The sequence below is a fragment of the Choloepus didactylus genome, chromosome 19 (genome assembly GCF_015220235.1).
Source record: "Choloepus didactylus isolate mChoDid1 chromosome 19, mChoDid1.pri, whole genome shotgun sequence".
Lineage (NCBI taxonomy): Eukaryota > Metazoa > Chordata > Mammalia > Pilosa > Megalonychidae > Choloepus > Choloepus didactylus.
In genome coordinates this window covers 15,741,056-15,761,805 of record NC_051325.1, presented here as the reverse complement: position 1 = coordinate 15,761,805, position 20,750 = coordinate 15,741,056, and the positions used below count along the sequence as shown (strand labels likewise).

General features: G+C 40.2%; 1 protein-coding gene across 1 annotated transcript in view; it reads left to right on the top strand.

The window, feature by feature from the left end:
• SEC23B (SEC23 homolog B, COPII coat complex component) overlaps positions 1–20,750 on the top strand; it is a 54,526-nt gene that overhangs the window by 17,022 nt on the left and 16,754 nt on the right. Inside the window, exons 5-13 of the mRNA XM_037811609.1 lie at positions 390–626; positions 1,108–1,193; positions 2,113–2,257; positions 2,679–2,837; positions 3,183–3,298; positions 7,200–7,323; positions 8,408–8,488; positions 11,984–12,073; positions 12,761–12,867. Coding sequence (XP_037667537.1) covers positions 390–626; positions 1,108–1,193; positions 2,113–2,257; positions 2,679–2,837; positions 3,183–3,298; positions 7,200–7,323; positions 8,408–8,488; positions 11,984–12,073; positions 12,761–12,867 — 1,145 coding nt within the window. The remainder of the gene's footprint in view (positions 1–389; positions 627–1,107; positions 1,194–2,112; positions 2,258–2,678; positions 2,838–3,182; positions 3,299–7,199; positions 7,324–8,407; positions 8,489–11,983; positions 12,074–12,760; positions 12,868–20,750) is intronic.

Below are 20,750 nucleotides of genomic sequence, written 5' to 3'. Positions count from 1 at the left end.
GGAAGTTGTCTTCTGTCTGTCTCCACTCCTGATGTTTGCAATACCCTTTACCTTATTCTCCTTTTTTTATCTTTAAATGGCACACCTTCTAACATGCTATATGATTTACTTATATATTATGTTTATTGTTTATCATCTGTCTCCCCATTCCTGAAAGTTAGCTCCTTGAGGTAGGCAGGGATCTTTGTTCTTTCCATTCACTGATGTATCCAAGGACCTGAGAAACTGTTGGATACAAGTAGTTTTTATGATTAGTTTGTTTTAACAGAACCTGAGTTGTTCAGTGAGGTAAATAGGAGGTTTGTGTAGATGTTTATCTCCTGAGAGTAAAAAGGAGCTGGTTACATCTGTTTGTGTACTGATGATTTTCCTGTTTTCTTTGCATAAAGCGAGGTCCTCAGATCCCTCTGATCTTCCTCTATGTGGTCGACACTTGCCTGGAGGAGGATGACCTTCAAGCCCTCAAGGAGTCCCTGCAGATGTCCCTGAGCCTCCTTCCTCCTGATGCACTCGTGGGCCTGGTCACATTCGGCAGAATGGTGCAGGTTCACGAACTCAGCTGTGAAGGCATCTCCAAAAGCTATGTCTTCCGAGGGACCAAGGATTTGACTGCAAAGCAAATCCAGGTTTGTGTCTCGCTCACACACAAACAGGAACAAGGGCATTTCTTAAAAATTAATTAGTGACTCACTTTTTTTTTTTTTTTTTTTTTATTAAATTCAGTTTTATTGAAATACATTCACACACCATACAATCATCCATGATATACAATCCACTGTCCACAGTATGATAACATAGTTATGCGTTCATCACCACAATCTAGCTCTGAACATTTTCCTTACATCAGAAAGAACCAGAACAAGAATAAAAAATAAAAGTGAAAAAAGAACACCCAAATCATCCCCCCATCCCACCCCATTTGTCCTTTAGTTTTTATCCCCATTCCTCCACTCATCCATACACTAGATAAAGGGGGTGTGATCCACAAGGTCTTCATAATCACACTGTCACCCCTTGTAATCTACATTATTATATAATTGTCTTCAGGAGTAGTGACTCACTTTTACTTCTCATATTGAGAGAAATGAGTCTTTTTTGGTTTTTTAGGATATGCTGGGCCTCACCAAACCCGCTCTGCCTATACAGCAAGCACGACCTGCTCAACCCCAGGAGCACTCTTTCATTTCAAGCAGGTGAGACACCGACACACGATATTGTACATTCTGTAATGGGTGTGCAGGCAGTCCAGTGGAGTGAGGGAAGAAAAATACTAGTGCTTCTTCTTTCTTATTTTTAGAAAAAAAAATAAATGATTACATCTTACCAGTATTTTCTGTTTTATAATGGCAAAACACACTGGTATATATGTGTAATTTATAACTAAATTACACACACATGTATGGGGTTTGTTTAGTGTTTTTCCTGCTTGCAGTTGTTCTATCCAAAAGGTTTTGAGACCACTGTACTCACTTTTTCCCCTTCTCCTAGAAACATGACTGTTGTCCTTTTTGATCCTTAAGTAAAAGAGGCAAAACTGAAAAGGCTTCTTTTGGATGCCCTTAAACAAACCTGAGACCAAGCCCTCACTTCACTCAGCCTGTTGAGTGCCTGGGGCTCTCCTGGGCAGGGTTAAAAGCCAGCACACACAATAATGCGTTGCCTAACGTGCTGGCTGAGAAACCAGAGTGTTTCTGTATTTTTCTAAGGCTCCAGAGAAACAGAAGTGGGATCCACAAACTGTGAATCTTTAGAACGATGAAGATTATCCTCACAGAAGAACTATATGTGAATGGAATTCACATTAGGCATGCCCTTAGGATGTCTTTGCTGCTTAAACTTTAGTTGTATGGATTTGCTCCTCTGTAATTTGAATTTTTTATATGCTACATATACAAATTGTTAAACATCAGCTTTTAGTTATATTCCTCAGTAAAATTGCTTTGAGTTATTTTGTTGTTTGTAGTTACAAATAACTTTGGAGGAAGAAAAAAATTGCAAAGTTTTTCTACTCCAAGTAATTATTTTGGAGAGCAATTATGATGTATCACCTAGTGCTGAAGACCAGAGTACTTTATTTAACCAGGGTTGATGTGTCCATTCAAAATTGTGCAGATTTCTGCAGCCCATTCACAAGATCGACATGAACCTCACTGATCTCCTTGGGGAGTTGCAAAGGGACCCATGGCCAGTAACTCAGGGGAAGAGACCACTGCGATCCACTGGTGTGGCTTTGTCCATTGCAGTTGGCTTATTGGAGGTAATTCTGAATTTACCCGGCCCTCTCAAATCATGCAGACTTGCTATCAGAAATGATGTTTGCTGGTATTTTGTTTGAAAATCAGTTGTGACTTAAGCCAGTTTACTGTCTGGGTTAATTTATCAGGAAGTGCTTCAGTCTTCATTATTGTCCACATTGAAGGAGCCCTTCACTGCCTTGAAAGTACTAAAAGTTTTCATGAGGTACATAAGGAAATTTAGGACAATGGGAAATGCTGATGGTAAATTAATGAAAGTGTACAGTCAGATTAGGTTGGAAGATGAATGGTGCTTTTTTTGATATTGTCAGTGCTAAGAACAGTGGAAGAGACTTAGCCTTTGCAATATTTCTTCATGGAAATTGAAACCATCCTTGGGGGTAGAGCTGTATACTTCTGAAATGATGCCATTTACTATTTTAGGGCACCTTTCCAAACACGGGAGCCAGGATCATGTTGTTTACTGGCGGTCCCCCCACCCAAGGGCCTGGCATGGTGGTTGGAGATGAATTAAAGACTCCTATTCGTTCCTGGCATGATATTGAAAAAGATAATGCACGTTTCATGAAAAAGGCAACCAAGGTAGGTGCCCTGGGATACAGGCTGCCCTTGTGGCTGTTCCAGGAGGCCATGACTGCCTTGTGGAGACTGTGCTTCACGGCCAGCGGGAGGCCCCTGCTGGGATGGTCTTCTGGGTTTTGACTGCTGTGAAACTGCTGCCCCTGCTCTTAGACCTGACTTAGAGTGGGCAGGTCTAAAAACTGCTAAAGGCATTTTGAGATTAAAAACTATATTTTTATTTTATTCGAATGTTTCAAGCAAGATTATTCACATATTCCTGCATTTGATTACCTTCCTTTGGTATAGTAAGGCATACCTAGCAATGAACGCTACTGTTTTCATAAAGATAGTTTTCCTCTCTTCCAGCACTATGAGATGCTTGCTAATCGAACGGCTGCAAATGGTCACTGCATTGATATTTATGCCTGTGCTCTTGATCAAACTGGACTTTTGGAGATGAAGTGTTGTACAAATCTTACTGGGTATGTTGACAGGGAACACCTGGGAAAAGGGAGTGTATTTACTTCTAGGAAAGAGAAATACTTGATAGAGCCCACTGGATTAGGTGAGGCAGACTTAGATAAGCTCTCATATAGCTCCAGGCTGTGGTTTCAGTGGCTGAGGATGGTACCCAGGGCAGAAGCAGAGACTAGCAGGTGGTCTCACAGATAACTTCATTTCTTCTGTAGAGTTGTCAGACATCACAGGACCAAGGCAGCAAAGAAAGCAAGCATGGATTATCTGGACTTCAGCAAGGCATTTGCTTGTGAGAAATGGAAGAAATGTGATCTGCGTGGCAGAGCAATTAGGAGAAACTTGACCTGGCTAAGTGGCTATACCTCATGACTAATACTGACTCCTCTTGTAGCCTGGAGGATGCACGGACTCACAGGCCAAGCCAGAATTGTATGCAGAGATCAAGGTGGAGATTAGTGGTTCTCAAAGTGCATGGTGTCAGTCCAGCTGCTTCATAGGCTTCTCGGAACTCATTGGAAGTGTCCATTCCCAGGCCTTACCACAGACCTGAATCAGAAGTTCTGGAGATGCAGCCTAGCCATAGATTTTAACAAGCCCTCCAGGTGACTCTGGCAGCACTAAAGTGTGCGGACCTTGATGTAGAGCACTGGTTCTCAAGCCTGGCTTCACTTTGGGATCACCTGGGGGAACTTTCAAAAATACTCTCGCTTTGGGCTCTACCCCTCCAGAGACTCTGATTTAATTAGTATGATATGTGGCCTGAACATTGGGTTTTTTAAAATCTCCCTGGGTGATTCTACTATGGAGCAAAGTTTGAGAACCACTGATGTAAACCAAACTTTTGTTTGGTTCTCAAATGTGTAGTCAAGGACCCCTAGCATCAGCATCACCTGGAGCTTTGAAATGGCAGCCTTTAGGGTATCACTCCAGACTTACTGGGTAAGACCCTGCATTTGAACAGGATCCCCAGGTGATCTGTGTGCACATACATTTTGAGAAGTGCTGGTGTAGAGCAGTGGGATGTTCCTGAAATTCTGCATTTCTGACACATTCCCAGGTGATGCTGCTGGGTATCAGTGGGTTGGGGGGAGGAGGGTGAATGTAGAACCCAAGTCCCTTGCAGCTGTCCTGAAGAGCAGTAGCTGTTCGATTATAGAGTTAGGGTCTCAAATTACAGTGATTGATGCGGACTGTACTAGTGAACTCCTAGGGGTTCCAAGAGTCCTCGACCTGAAGCACCCAGAGAAAAGCTTTAGTGTATTTTTGAGCTTCCTCAAGATTGTATGCCACATTTTATGTTTTTACTGGGTTTTTACTGGGTAATGGGGCATGTTTTTACTGGGGCATGTTTTTACTGGGTAATGGGGCCATCGTTTTGATCAGTTAAGATCTTGATACTGAAAGACTTAGAATTGAAGTCAGTTCACCAGTTGCATAAATATAGTATCAGGGAGATGTGTTAGTACTGACATTAAAACAAACAAACAAAAACTTGGAGGTGAGCCAATATTTAGGTGATGGTTTCCAGCAAAGCAGGGGAATTCTAGGCTGTGTTGTCTTCAAAGTAGGTAATAGTCCAGGTCTTGTTGGTGCTAGTCACACCAGATCCAGGATGTATTATCTTCTATTCATAGCATTTCAATTAAAAGGGGGTCTGTAGATAAGTTGGAGATGTTCCAAAAGGAACAGTTAGTGCAGTGGCAAATAACTTATGTAATATGGAGAATGACCAAAGGAACTAAAACAGATTAAGCTAAGACAGATCAGGCATGGTAACAATTCAACAAAGGACTATTCTGTTGAGAAGGAATCTGATTTGTTCTGTGTGGACCAAAGGGTAGAACTAAAACCAGTGAGTAAAAGCTGCTGGGTAGCAGAATTTCACTCAGTTTAAGAAAGCTCTTTCTTAAAAGTCAGAGCTGTCCAAACATGGAATGAATGGCTTCTGGAGGGCGTAAGCTCCCTGGTGTTGGAGGAGGTCATGCCTAATTTGGATGATAACCTGGCAGTTATGTTGTAGAAGGAGTGTGTGGAATTAGGATTAGGTTTGTTTGGATGTGACATAAAACTCAAAATATTAGTGGCCTTAATGAGTTACGAATTTATTTCTCGCTTTGGAGGTAGGTTAGCTTAGGGCTGGAATGCTGACTTTATCACCATCAGAGGCGGGGCTCCTGCTGTGCTGCTCCACCATCCCTAACGTGCTGTCTGTGGTGTAAGATGCTTGCTGGAGCTCTTGTCATTTTTCAGCATCAGGAAGTAGGAAGGGTTGAAGATGGACGTGCCCTTTTCTGTAAGGACACATCCTACAGATCATAAGGGCCACTTCCAATAGGCCCAACCTGAGTCACATGGCCGCATACCAGGCGGGCTGGAAAATGGTGTCTTATTTCAGCAATCATGGCTCCCATTATTAAGGAAGAGAGGGAAAGTGGATATTGGAGGAGGGTTCCAACTTTCTGAGACAGCAAGACCAGGTAGTCTTTCTTGGGTCTTTGCTGGTCCTGTTTAGTCAACAACGGCTGGATTTAATATGTTTTGGCTAAGGTTACTGTTGTTGCAGACGTGCCTCAAGCTGTGTTTCTTGCATCAAGTCCAAGTACATGAAATGCTGGAATTTTATAGAATGCTTTTCTCTAACTTCAATAAGTGATGAATATCAGTAATCATAAATAAGAAGAAAGAATTCATGTAAAGCCAAGGATTAAATGCTTTGAGGCAGTGAATTAACCTGAAAAGGATTTCTTGTCACGCCTGGGTATTTTCCCGTAGCAAGAAAGTATGAAAGGAATTGGAGATGGTTGCTCGATAGATAGTCCATTTAGACCAGTGAGTTTATTGATTTAAGGGTTCTGGGTTCTCTTTCTTTTCTTTCTTTTTACTTTTTATTTTGAAATAATTATAGATTGATAGTAAGTTGCAAAAATAGTATAGAGGTCCAGTATACTCTTTTTTTAAAAAAAAATGCAATTTTATTGAGATATATTCACACACCATAGAAACCGTCTGAAGTATACAATCACTGGCTCACGGTATCATCACATGGTTGTGCATACATCCCCATGATCAAATTTAGAACATTTTCATTATTTCAGAAAAGAAATAAAAAGAAAAAAGAAAATTCTAATCCTCCCATATTCCTTATCCCCCCTCCTCCCCGCCCCATTATCAACCCATAGTATTGGTGTGGTACATTTGTTACTATTAATGAAAGAGTATTTAAATATTACTGTTAACTCTAGTCCATAGTTTGCAATAGGTATATTTTCCCCCATATACCCCTCTTTTATTAACTCCTTGAAATAGTGTCGTACATCTCTAGTTCATGAAAGAACTTTTTTATATCTGTAAAGTTAACCAAGGGCATTGTAATCACCACAGGATATACTGTGTCGTACATTCCCATGTTTTAACCTCCAGCTTTCCTTCTGGTGACATAAATGACTCTAAACTTCCCATCTCTACCACACTCATACACCATTCAGCACTGTTAATTATTTTCACATTAACGTGCTACCACCGAGTTCCAGTATACTCTTTATCCACCTCCTCCTGGTGGTAACATCTTACATAAATATCGAAACCAGGAAATTGGCACTGACACAATACAATGAATTATAATACAGATCTTACTTAGATTTCACCGGTTTTTACAGGCACCCGTTTTGTTTTTTTTTTTTTGTATGTGTATATGTATAGTTTTATTGAATTTTATCATCTGTAGAACTGTTCTAAATGGCAAGTACTAATTGCACTTGCCATTTACCTTTTAAGTTATTGAGCAGCAAGTTGATGGGCATAGTTTATTTTTTTTCTTTAAATTATTGTTTGTAAATATTGAGGGAACACCTGAATGCTTTCAGTCACCTTAATTGTTCACTTTCTTTTTTCTGTTTTCATTCTTAGAGGTCACATGGTGATGGGAGATTCTTTCAACACTTCTCTCTTCAAACAGACATTCCAAAGGATTTTTAGTAAAGATTTTAATGGAAATTTCCGAATGGCTTTTGGTGCTACTTTGGAAGTAAAGGTATGATAGATTTCAGAAACTTTAATGAGAGAACTGTTCTGATTTATTCAGTCTGCAGACTTCTGGCCACCTCAGCCTGGTGGAAGCAGGAATCTAGAAATATGAGAATCCCAACTAAATAGCTCTCACAAAGTGTATTTACCTTATCCCTTTGCATCTCAAGGAGAGCCTGTATATTTATTAATGTCATAAGCAGAGAGTGGTCTGGTTTTTCTGTGTGCCCTGCTCTGCTCTGCTCTGCCCTGCTCTGCGATGCTGGAGTTAGAAAGGGTGGTGGGTACTGGGAACCACATTGTGGTTTGAGGACAGGGGCAGCCACCTGGTGGTGGACGTCCGCCCAGCCATAGAGATGGGCTGAAACCACCTTCCACAGAACTGCAGATTATATTTGGGGCATGCCTGAAGAACAGCCAGTGCGCTCTGAAATCATACAGCGTTTTGGTGTTTATTTGTTTTTTTCCCCATGAAGGGACTGATAGCCCTATGCACTTGATTCTAAATCATTGAGAACATGTTGAAAGGGCTATTAGGAAATACGGTTGGAATGATTACTTTGAGAATTGATAATTACTAAAGTTATTAATTTGAGAACTGGAGCAAATCATTAAATCACATAGGTTCTAATGTTAGACTTTAAGCAACATTCTCAAATGTTTGAGATTTGCTTTTAAAAAGATGAGAAGAATGGACTTAGTTGAAATGAATTGAAATTTTCAACTCTGTATATGTTGGTTTCGCCAAGTCAGTTCATGGATTAAGTATATTTAAAGCAACACAAAACAATATGTTCACTGATTAGAAATGTGTAAATGATTGTGAATATATATGTGGGATTGGAAAATAATGTAGTATTGTTGGTAGAATTTTCTTTGCATACACTAATTTCCAAGCTTAAAAAAATTCGAGTTGGGAAAGTTGAAAACACTGCATCGTCTTTATATATACTTCAGTCTCTGTGAGATTTTCTCCAGGTGGAATGATTAGGCTGCTCTGTTTTTCCCGTAAGCGTTAGTTGTGGCCATCATGGAAGCGGGTGCTTCTCAGTGATATTCTAACTTCATGATTGTATGTAACTCTGTTTCAGACCTCTCGGGAGCTGAAGATTGCAGGAGCCATTGGTCCGTGTGTATCTCTGAATGTGAAAGGACCGTGTGTGTCAGAAAATGTGAGGAAAACTCCTACATCACCATTACCACCTGTGCCCTGGGATTTACCCCACTGTAAATGTGGGCACACAATGGTCTTGCACTGAGTCACCTGTTCATGTGTGTCTGTGCTCAGGGAGAATGGGTAATTCTTACTGAAGGCTGCATGTCTGAGAGCTGGAATCATTTCTGTCTGTCCATCTATTTAAAGGTCAGACAGGAGGAAACCAAGGCTCAGAGAGGTTAGGGATCTTGCTCAGGGTCGGAGCTGACCCTGAGAAGCTAGAGCCCAGGTCCCCCGACTCCACCACCCGGGCTTGGGCCACAGGACCAACAAGCCACAAGGCATCTTCATCAGCAGAATACCTCAGGGAACAAACCTGTGTCTTTTGTCCTCCGAAGTGATTTCCTTTGTCTCCCTTCTCAGCTAATAATGAGCCTTTTAAAAAAAAAACCATTTTGATTTGTTCAGGCAGTGATGACACTGTTGTATGTATGCAGATAACTGTGTTCCTTGAGAAACACATCTTGAGTATGCGTGAACAATGTTTAGTATCACTAGAGAATGAGGTGCCTCTGCTGATCCTCCTTATGCTGTATACCTCAGCTGCCAGGACGCCTCTTGAGGTGGTTCTACTCTGGGATTCTCAATCGCATCTGTTCCTCGTTCCCACCATCCATGAGAGGCAGTGAACAGAGAGGTCAGGAGCCTGGACCATAGCGTTGGACATGGGTTCACATCCCAGCTCTACCAGATTCCAGCCCTTCCATTCCCTGCAAAGTACTTAATCACTCTGGGATTCAGTTTCTTTATCTGGTGAATGAAGCTAATAATAGTCCCTACCTGATAGCATTGCCAGAAGGATTAAATAAGTTAGTTCAGTGCCTGGCACAATGGATGTCATCGTGCATATCATCATCATCTTTGTCTTAATCAGCAACAAGCATTCACTTAATTATTGCAGTTGAACTTTTGTAGAACTTGACAGAAGTGAGGTGATTTGAAAGAGCATTCCTGTGGTATTATGGGTGAGGCAAGTTGCTGCTTCAAAGCTCATCCAATGAGTCCATTATCTCAAAGTTCTGAGGGGCTTGTGCCCCTCTTCCCTGGCAGGCTTTGGAAGGTTGTCCTGTTCGAAAATATTTCCACAGGACTGAAAATCTGCCAGATGAAGGCTTCCTGAAGTAGTTTTAAGAAGAGAGTTTTATGAATTTGTATAAAGTGATTAGCTCTTTTAGGGTTCAGTAGGATCAGCTATGAATATTTTGGTTGGAAGATGGAAGTTGCAGAGAAGAGAGAATATAATTTTCATTGTACTGAAAAGTTTAAAGAAGAGTATAATGGATTTCTATATACCTGCCATTTAGAGTTTGCAATTAACATTCTGCCATAATTGCTCTGTTTTCTTTTTTTGCCACATTCTTTGTATCTATATGCCAGATTTGCTGTATCATGTTTTTTTGCAGAGCCTTTGAAAATAAGTTGCAGGCATCATGACACTTTGTACTTAAGTACTTCCAGCTGCATCTTCTAAAAATAAGGGCTTTCTCCTACCAAGATATCATTATCAGATCAGTAGAAAATTAACAGTAATTCCCTAATACCATCTAGTAGTTAGTTTATAGTCTTTTCTAATTTTCCCCATATGCCCTTCTTAGCTCTTTTTTCCTCCCCTGCTCCATCCAACCAGCAATACATTTGGTATTTTATATAGCCTTAGTTTTTTAAAATCTAGAATGCTTTACTTATGCTTTTATGTTTATGTCTGTTTGTTTTTTCATGACACTGATTTGTTGAAGAGACTGTCATTTGTTTCCTATAACAGAATGTCTCACATTCTGGCTGTGTCGGTTTCCTCGGGGTGGTGGTGAACGTGTTCCTGTCTTTCCTACAATTCCCGTAAACTGGAAGTTAGGTTCAAGGGTACGATGAGATTCTGCTGAGCCCTTCTGTCACACATTCTTCCAGGTGATCTGTGTGCCTGGTACTGTGTCACATCAGGAGGCCATCCATGGTCGTGGTGCTCAGTTGAACGCTCAAAGTGACGGCCTCCCCACATTGTCCTTGTAAAGGCACATCACCCCTTTGCCTTTAGCAAGAAATCTGTCAAATGAGATTTTGGAACATTACAAATATCTTGATTGCCAGTAGCTTTTCACCTAATGGTCATAGCATCCATTGATTATCCTTACTTGACTCAGTTTATTTCGTTAGAGTGTATAAAATACTGATCTCCTTTCCTTAACAGTTCCTCTGATAAAGGCAGGGTAAATGCTTACTGGTATTTGTGGGTATTCATGAGAACATGTCATTTTGGACCTTTGGTGGGTTTGTGGCCATGCTGGACTTTGGTGCCTAGAGAAGGGCTCAGCAGGGCAAGGAAGGGAGGCAGGCCAGCTCCTTTTACTTGGTTGCCATTTTTCCTGGGGGTGGCTCTTCACTTTCTAGCAGATGTTAAATTCTTGCTATGTTTAGACAGGGTGACTGAAAGGGAAGGTGTCTAACCCAAGAAGCTGTTCATCCCCTGATCTTGTTTAAGAAGTATTGATGGAACAGCAGGCCCCCTCCCCTCTCTCCACCTCTTAGAGCTGCTGTGTGACTCCATGTAAGAACCTTCCTTCTCCACCTCCACCATTGCCTTCCTCAGATTGCTGGTTGTGAGGCCAGGCATGACTCTGGACTCAGCTAACAGTGTGCAGTCTGGGTGGATTACAGGGTGATACAGACGGAATGTCATGATTCTGTAATGTGTCATCACATCATCTAAGCACAGTATCCCATGTTTGGATGAAGCGTGTTAGAATTTGTAACACTCGGTGTTTCTAGAATGTAAAATGGGTCTTTCAGAGTCTAGTAGTCTTGGTGGTTGGTGGTTTTAGGTGTTTTTGACACTTGTGGCCTTTTTTCCTAGGTGTCATGATTAAAACTGACACACTGATTCACATTTTAGTAAACCTCATATTTATCAGTAGTTGCCATTCAACTAGTCAAAAAAAGCAGCCTACATACTAATAAAAATCCCTTTGTTCTCCCACTGAGAATTCATATGTAGCTTTTCCATAAAGGAATATGGATTACAAATTAAAATTTTATAGCCAACTCATTATTTCTTGTTTTAATAATGCTGAAAGAAATCAATGAAAGTTTCAAGCTAAGTAGGTAATTCTCATTGTTTTCTACTATTTACTTCCTCCACCACCCTGACTTGACTCTTTGAGTTGATTTCTGTGTTGTGTTAAGATATATATTTCTTTCTTCGTACATAATGAACACTGATCAGAGTGCCAGTAAAAAGCTTAACTTTAAAATACTGTACATGTAACTGTTAAGCCTTATTCTGGTCTGCAGTTGTACTTTTTTCAGTAAATTTCAGTAAAATTAATATTTCGTCTAGAATGAGATATCATAAGTGGCCCACCCTATTCAGAGTCGGTACTTTTCACCACCCCAGGTGGTTTTTTACTTTTTTTTTTTTTTTTTTTTTTAATCTTTCTCCCCCTCTTCCCCCCGCCAGGAGCTTGGTGTTGGTGGTACAAATCAGTGGAAAATCTGTGGCCTGGATCCCACGTCCACACTTGGAATCTACTTTGAAGTAGTCAATCAGGTGGGTCAGATTTCCTGAGTATGTCCACGTCTCAGTGTTCTGCTTTCTGATTTGTCACAAATGGTGGCGTCTGGTTATTCTCCCATCCGCTGACGCTGCTTCGGGATTGCAGGAGGCCTGATGCCGCTCTGGCATGGTCTTTAGTCATAGTCAGCAAATTGCTTTTGTTGCTTTATTGTTGAACTGATAAGGTCATTAGAAGAATGATGGCTTTTGCCAGCCATCATAATGTTGGCAAGGTCCTTTTCCCCCCAGTATTTTATTATGAATAATTTCTAGTGTACAGAAAAATGAAAGAATTGTACGATTAACACCCATATAGACCCACTACCTAGTTTCTACAGTTAACATTTCCTGTATTTGTTTTGTCACATATCTATCTATCCATCAATCCATCTTATTCTTTGATGCATTTCAAAGGAAATTGCAGGCCTCAGTGGATTCCATCCCTGAACACTTCAGCATGTGTATCTTTCCTTGAGTTCAACATTGGACTATGGTTCTTTTTTAAATTTTTGAATTAAAATTACATACAGTGAAATGCTGAGATCTTGGGTGCCCCATTCAACATGGACCTGCCTGTGTAACCCAGGTCCAGTAAGGAACATGATCACCATCACGCTGGGCGGTAGGGCTGTCTGATGCGTGCCTGCGGCAGTAACAAAGTGTGTGGCCTCTTACCTGCAGCACAACGCCCCGGTCCCCCAAGGAGGCAGGGGTGCCATCCAGTTTGTCACACAGTATCAGCACTCCAGCACCCAGAGGCGCATCCGTGTTACCACCATCGCCCGGAAGTAAGCAGCACCCCCCCTCCCCGCCCCTTCTTTTCTGTCACCTTTCCTCTGAGGAGAGATTTTAGCATCTATTCATTTGTCTTTATAATTCCGTTGAATGGTCCTCACCAGTCCTCCCTGGCTTGTTTGATCTGAGGAGGAGGCAGCTTTGTTGGCTGACCCAGTTGGGCTTATGAGTACTTGCCCAGAGAACTCATCTTTCAGTAGGAATATAGCTCCTTAAAAATTAATTTTCATGATTTTATTAGATAAGTAACCTATAAGTACATCTTCCCTGCAAAACATTCAAGCAGTACGTAAATGTATATGTGCTATACTCGCCCTCCCCAGTGGTAAATGCTGTTTTCCTACTGGCATTTAACTTCACAACCCCTGTTCTGTATACTTAGAGACCATATATATGTCTGTATATATGTGTATGTTTTTTTCTTACATTAATGGAATTATACTTGTATTTTGTTTTTTTGTTTTTTTGTTTTTCAGTTTTTTTTTCACTTAATGTATCAAGGACATCTTTCTACATCAATACATATAAGCTTACGTATAAGCTATCGCATTCATTCTAATGGCTGCATGGTATTGTATGGTTTGGTGAACCATTCCTCTACTAAAAGACTTTTTAAGTCCTTTCTTGCTTGCTTGCTTCCTTTCTTCCTTTCCTTCCTTCCTTTCTTATTATAAGCAGTGTTGAATTCATATTTTTTGGTCTTTGTGTGTGTATTTCCTTACAGTCACATCCAAGTAAGATTTTCTCCTAAGAAGCTAATTTGTATTCTCCCCAAAAGTATAAGGAGAGTGCCCTGTCTCATTAATAATGGCTATAATCAACCTTGAAAATGCAAATAATAGAACAGTACCTCACTTTAATTTTTTTATTTATTTATTTTTTTTTTTAAATCATCATTTTATTGAGATATATGCACATACCACGCAGTCATACAAAACAAATCGTACTTTCGATTGTTTACAGTACCATTACATAGTTGTATATTCATCACCTAAATCAATCCCTGACACCTTCATTAGCACACACACAAAAATAACAAGAATAATAATTAGAGTGAAAAAGAGCAATTGAAGTAAAAAAGAACACTGGGTACCTTTGTCTGTTTGTTTCCTTCCCCTATTTTTCTACTCATCCATCCATAAACTAGACAAAGTGGAGTGTGGTCCTTATGGCTTTCCCAAACCCATTGACACCCCTCATAAGCTACATTTTTATACAACTGTCTTCGAGATTCATGGGTTCTGGGTTGTAGTTTGATAGTTTCAGGTATCCACCACCAGCTACCCCAATTCTTTAGAACCTAAAAAGGGTTGTCTAAAGTGTGCGTAAGAGTGCCCACCAGAGTGACCTCTCAGCTCGTTTTGGAATCTCTTTGCCACTGAAGCTTATTTCATTTCCTTTCACATCCCCCTTTTGGTCAAGAAGATGTTCTCTGTCCCACGATGCCGGGTCTACATTCCTCCCCGGGAGTCATATTCCACGTTGCCAGGGAGATTCACTGCCCTGGGTGTCTGATCCCACGTAAGGGGGAGGGCAGTGATTTCACCTTTCAAGTTGGCTTAGCCAGAGAGAGAGGGCCACATCTGAGCAACAAAGAGGCATTCAGGAGGAGACTCTTAGGCACAAATATAGGGAGGCCTAGCCTCTCCTTTGCAGCAACCGTCTTCCCAAGGGTAAAACTTATGGTAGAGGGCTCAACCCATCAAACCACCAGTCCCCTATGTCTGTAGTCATGTTAGCAACCATGGAGGTGGGGTAGGCGAATACCCCTGCATTCTCCACAGGCTCCTCAAGGGGGCACTACATCATTTTTTTTTCCTTGTTTTTCTTTCTTTCTTTTTTTTTTTTTTAACTTTCCCTTCTTTTTTAAATCAACTGTATGAAAAAAAAAGTTAAAAAGAAAACAAACATACAATAAAAGAACATTTCAAAGAGACCATAACAAGGGAGTAAGAAAAAGACGACTAACCTAAGATAACTGCTTAACTTCCACCATGTTCCTACTTTACCCCAAGAAAGTTACATAATATAGCAACCTTTCTGTGAACTTGTTCCTACTATATCCATCAGAAATTAACAGATCATAGTCATTTCTGGGCATCCCCAGAACGTTAAATAGCTTATCTGTTCTTCTTGGAATATTGTTCCCCCTTCCTTAATTGCTCTCTACTGCTAGTTCCCCTACATTCTACATTATAAACCATTTGTTTTACATTTTTCAAAGTTCACATTAGTGGTAGCATATAATATTTCTCTTTTTGTGCCTGGCTTATTTCACTCAGCATTATGTCTTCAAGGTTCATCCATGTTGTCATATGTTTCACGAGATCGTTCCTTCTTAGTGCCGCGTAGTATTCCATCGTGTGTATATACCACATTTTATTTATCCACTCATCTGTTGAAGGACATTTGGGTTGTTTCCATCTCTTGGCAATTGTGAATAATGCTGCTATGAACACTGGCGTGCAGATATCTGTTCGTGTCACTGCTTTCCGATCTTCCGGGTATATGCCGAGAAGTGCAATCGCTGGATCGAGTGGTAGCTCTATATCTAGTTTTCTAAGGAACTGCCAGACTGACTTCCAGAGTGGCTGAACCATTATACAGTCCCACCAACAATGAATAAGAGTTCCAATTTCTCCACATCCCCTCCAGCATTTGTAGTTTCCTGTTTGTTTAATGGCAGCCATTCTAACCGGTGTTAGATGGTATCTCATTGTGGTCTTAATTTGCATCTCTCTAATAGCTAGTGAAGCTGAACATTTTTTCATGTGTTTCTTGGCCATTTGTATTTCCTCTTCAGAGAACTGTCTTTTCATATCTTTCGCCCATTTTATAATTGGGCTGGCTGTACTATTGTCATTGAGTTGTAGGATTTCTTTGTATATGCAAGATATCAGTCTTTTGTCATATACATGGTTTCCAAAAATTTTTTCCCATTGAGTTGGCTGCCTCTTTACCTTTTTGAGAAATTCCTTTGAGGTGCAGAAACTTCTAAGCTTGAGGAGTTCCCATTTATCTATTTTCTCTTTTGTTGCTTGTGCTTTCGGTGTAAAGTCTAGGAAGTGACCGCCTAATACAAGGTCTTGAAGATGTTTTCCTACATTATCTTCTAGGAGTTTTATGGTACTTTCTTTTATATTGAGATCTTTGGTCCATTTTGAGTTAATTTTTGTGTAGGGGGTGAGGTAGGGGTCCTCTTTCATTCTTTTGGATATGGATATCCAACTCTCCCAGCCCCATTTGTTGAAAAGACCATTATAACTCAGATCAGTGACTTTGGGGACCTTATCAAAGATCAGTCGGCCATAGATCTGAGGGTCTATCTCTGAATTCTCAATTCGATTCCATTGATCTATATGTCTATCTTTGTGCCAGTACCATGCTGTTTTGGCAACTGTGGCTTTATAATATGCTTCAAAGTCAGGGAGTGTAAGTCCTCCCACTTCATTTTTCTTTTTTAGAGTGTCTTTAGCAATTCGAGGCATCTTCCCTTTCCAAATAAATTTGATAACTAGCTTTTCCAAGTCTGCAAAGTAGGTTGTTGGAATTTTGATTGGGATTGCATTGAATCTGTAGATGAGTTTGGGTAGAATTGACATCTTAATGACATTTAGCCTTCCTATCCATGAACATGGAATATTTTTCCATCTTTTAAGGTCCCCTTCTATTTCTTTTAGTAGAGTTATGTAGTTTTCTTTGTATAGGTCTTTTACATCTTTGGTTAAGTTTATTCCTAGGTACTTGATTTTTTTAGTTGCTATTGAAAATGGTATCTTTTTCTTGAGTGTCTCTTCAGTTTGTTCATTTCTAGCATATAGAAACATTACTGACTTATGTGCATTAATCTTGTATCCCGCTACTTTGCTAAATTTGTTTATTAGCTCTAGTAGCTGTATCGTCGATTTCTCAGGGTTTTCTAGATATAAGATCATATCGTCTGCAAACAATGACAGTTTTACTTCTTCTTTTCCAATTTGGATGCCTTTTATTTCTTTGTCTTGCCGGATTGCCCTGGCTAGCACTTCCAGCACAATGTTGAATAACAGTGGTGACAGCGGGCATCCTTGTCTTGTTCCTGATCTTAGAGGGAAGGCTTTCAGTCTCTCACCATTGAGTACTATGCTGGCTGTGGGTTTTTCATATATGCTCTTTATCATGTTGAGGAAGTTTCCTTCAATTCCTACCTTTTGAAGTGTTTTTATCAAAAAGGGATGTTGGATTTTGTCAAATGCTTTTTCAGCATCTATTGAGATGATCAATTGATTTTTCCCTTTCAAGTTTTTAATGTGTTGTAATACATTGATTGTTTTTCTTATGTTGAACCATCCTTGCATGCCTGGAATGAAACCCACTTGGTCATGGTGTATGATATTTTTAATGTGTCTTTGGATTCGATTTGCAAGTATCTTGTTGAGGATTTTTGCATCTATATTCATTAGGGAGATTGGCCGGTAGTTTTCCTTTTTTGTAGCATCTTTGCCTGGTTTTGGTATTAGATTGATGTTAGCTTCATAAAATGAGTTAGGTAGTGTCCCATTTTCTTCAATGTTTTGAAAGAGTTTGAGTAAGATTGGTGTCAGTTCTTTCTGGAAAGTTTGGTAGAATTCCCTGTGAAGCCATCTGGCCCTGGGCATTTATTTGTGGGAAGATTTTTGATGACTGATTGGATCTCTTTGCTTGTGATGGGTTGGTTGAGGTCTTCTATTTCTTCTCTGGTCAGTCTAGGTTGTTCATATGTTTCCAGGAAATTGTCCATTTCTTCTACATTGTCCAGTTTGTTGCCATACAGTTGTTCATAATATCCTCTTATAATTTTTTTAATTTCTTCAGGATCTGCAGTTATATCACCTTTTCATTCATTATTTTGTTTATATGGGTCTTCTCTCTTTTTGATTTTGTCAGTCTAGCTAGGGGCTTGTCAATCTTGTTGATCTTCTCAAAGAACCAACTTTTGGTGATATTTATCCTCTCTATTGTTTTTTTGTTCTCTATGTCATTTATTTCTGCTTTAATCCTTGTTATTTCTTTTCTTCTACTTGGTTTAGGATTGGTTTGCTGTTCATTTTCTAGCTTCTTCAGTTGATCCATTAGTTCTTTGATTTTGGCTCTTTCTTCCTTTTTAATATATGTGTTTAGTGCTATAAATTTCCCCCTTAGCACTGCTTTTGCTGCATCCCATAGGTTTTGGTATGTTGTGTTCTCATTTTCATTCGTCTCTATATATTTAGCAATTTCTCTTGCTATTTCTTCTTTAAACCCACTGATTGTTTAGGAGTGTGTTGTTTAACCTCCAGGTATTTGTGAATTTTCTAAGTCTCTGATGGTTATTGACTTCTAATTGTATTCCATTGTGGTCAGAGAATGTGCTTTGAATAATTTCAATCTTTTTAAATTTATTGAGGCTTGTTTTATGTCCCAGCATATGATCTATTCTGGAGAAAGTTCCGTGAGCACTAGAAAAGTATGTGTATCCTGGTGATTTGGGATGTAATGTCCTGTAGATGTCTGTTAAATCTAATTCATTTATCAGATTGTTTAGGTTTTCAATTTCCTTATTGGTCCTCTGTCTGGTTGATCTATCTATAGGAGAGAGTGATGTGTTGAAGTCTCCCACAATTATTGTGGAAACATCAATTGCTTCCTTTAGTTTTGCCAGTGTTTCTCTCATGTATTTTGTGGCACCTTGATTGGGTGCATAGACATTTACGATTGTTATTTCTTCTTGCTGAATTGCCCCGTTTATTAGTATGTAGTGGCCTTCTTTGTCTCTCAAAACATCCCTGCATTTGAAGTCTATTTTATCTGAGATTAATATTGCTATACCTGCTTTCTTTTGGCTGTAGCTTGCATGAAATATTTTTTTCCATCCTTTCACTTTCAGTTTCTTTGTGTCCCTGTGTCTAAGATGAGTCTCTTGTATGCAACATATTGATGGTTCATTTTTTTTGATCCATTCTGCGAATCTATATCTTTTAATTGGGGAGTTTAATCCATTTACATTCAACGTTATAACCGTGAAGGCATTTCTTGAATCAGCCACTTATCCTTTGGTTTATGTTTGCCATATTTTTCCCCTCTCTCTATTAATATCCTTTATTGTACCCATGCCGAACCTCTTTAGTACTGAACCTTTCTCCAAGTCTCTCTGTCCTGTCTTTGTTTCTCTGTCTGTAGGGCTCCCTTTAGTATCTCCAGTAGGGCAGGTCTCTTGTTAGCAAATTCTCTCAGCATTTGTTTGTCTGTGAAAAATTTAAGCTCTCCCTCAAATTTGAAGGAGAGCTTTGCTGGATAAAGTATTCTTGGCTGGAAATATTTCTCACTCAGAATTTTAAATATATCGTGCCACTGCCTTCTTGCCTCCATGGTGGCTGCTGAGTAGTCACTACTTAGTCTGATGCTGTTTCCTTTGTATGTGGTGAATTGCTTTTCTCTTGCTGCTTTCAGAACTTGCTCCCTCCTTCTCTTCTGTGTTTGACAGTGTGATCAGTATATGTCTCGGAGTGGGTTTATTTGGATTTATTCTATTTGGGGTTCGCTGAGCATTTATGATTTGTGTATTTATGTTGTTTAGAAGATTTGGGAAGTTTTCCCCAACAATTTCTTTGAATACTCTTCCTAGACCTTTACCCTTTTCTTCCCCTTCTGGGACACCAATGAGTCTTATATTTGGACGTTTCATATTATCTATCATATCCCTGAGGTCCATTTTGATTTTTTCAATTTTTTTCCCCATTCTTTCTTTTATGCTTTCATTTTCCATTCTGTCATCTTCCAGGTCACTGATTCGTTGTTCAACTTCCTCTAGTCTTGTACTATGAGTGTCCAGAATCTTTTTAATTTGGTGAACAGTTTCTTTAATTTCCATAAGATCATCCATTTTTTTATTTAGTCTTGCAATGTCTTCTTTATGCTCTTCTAGAGTCTTCTTGATTTCCTTTATCTCCCGTACTGTGGTCTCATTGTTCATCTTTAGTTCTTTGAGTAGCTGCTCTAGGTGCTGTGTCTCTTCTGGTTTTTTGATTTGGGTGCTTGGGCTTGGGTTATCCATATCGTCTGGTTTTTTCATATGCTTTATAATTTTCTGTTGTTTTTGGCCTCGTGGCATTTGCTGAACTTGATAGGGTTCTTTTAGGGTTTGTAGACCTATTGAAGTCCTTATCTCTAATTTATCAGATCTACAGCTTCGTGGAGTACACTTTCTCTAACTAACCAGCGGGTGGCGTCCACGAGCCACCTGTTCTCCACAAGCCAGTTCTCCCCTGCTTAGCCTTTTTGGGGAGTGGGGGAGTGAGTCTTTTGGGGCCCAATTGGTGTACCAAGCTTGCGTGTGTAGTTGGTGTTGCCTGCCCTGTATGTGGGGCGTGTTTCTGGGCAGTCGTGGAGGGGGTGTGGCCCTAACAATCAAATCTCCCTGGTGATCCTAGAGTTTTAAAGCTGCTGCAATAGTCTAATCCTTCAGTTCAGTCCTGCCACAGTTTGTCTCTGCCACTGACCCACAAGTCCTTGGTATTGGCGTATGGCTCCTGAGACTTGCAAGTGGGCCCCTCTTCCAGGCTGTGCACCCTGGGTCCTCTGTTGAGGGATGACTGTGCTATGTCACAGGTGAGTGCCGTCCCCCCAGGGCAGTTCTGGGCTGCTGGGCTGTGTAGGGAGGCTCCCAGTCTGCTCAAATGATGGCTGAATGGGGCTTTGTTAATTCACACTGCTCCACCTTCCCAACTCTGGGACAATCAGCTGAGGTTGCAGGGAAGGCTAATGTCCACGCCCAGTTTTGTGGTGTGTGCCTGTTATTTGAAGCACTTCCGTCACACTGGGTTGTCTGGGGCAGCTCTGGGCTATGGGGCTGGCGATGGGCAGGAGTGTTTCCTGTCCA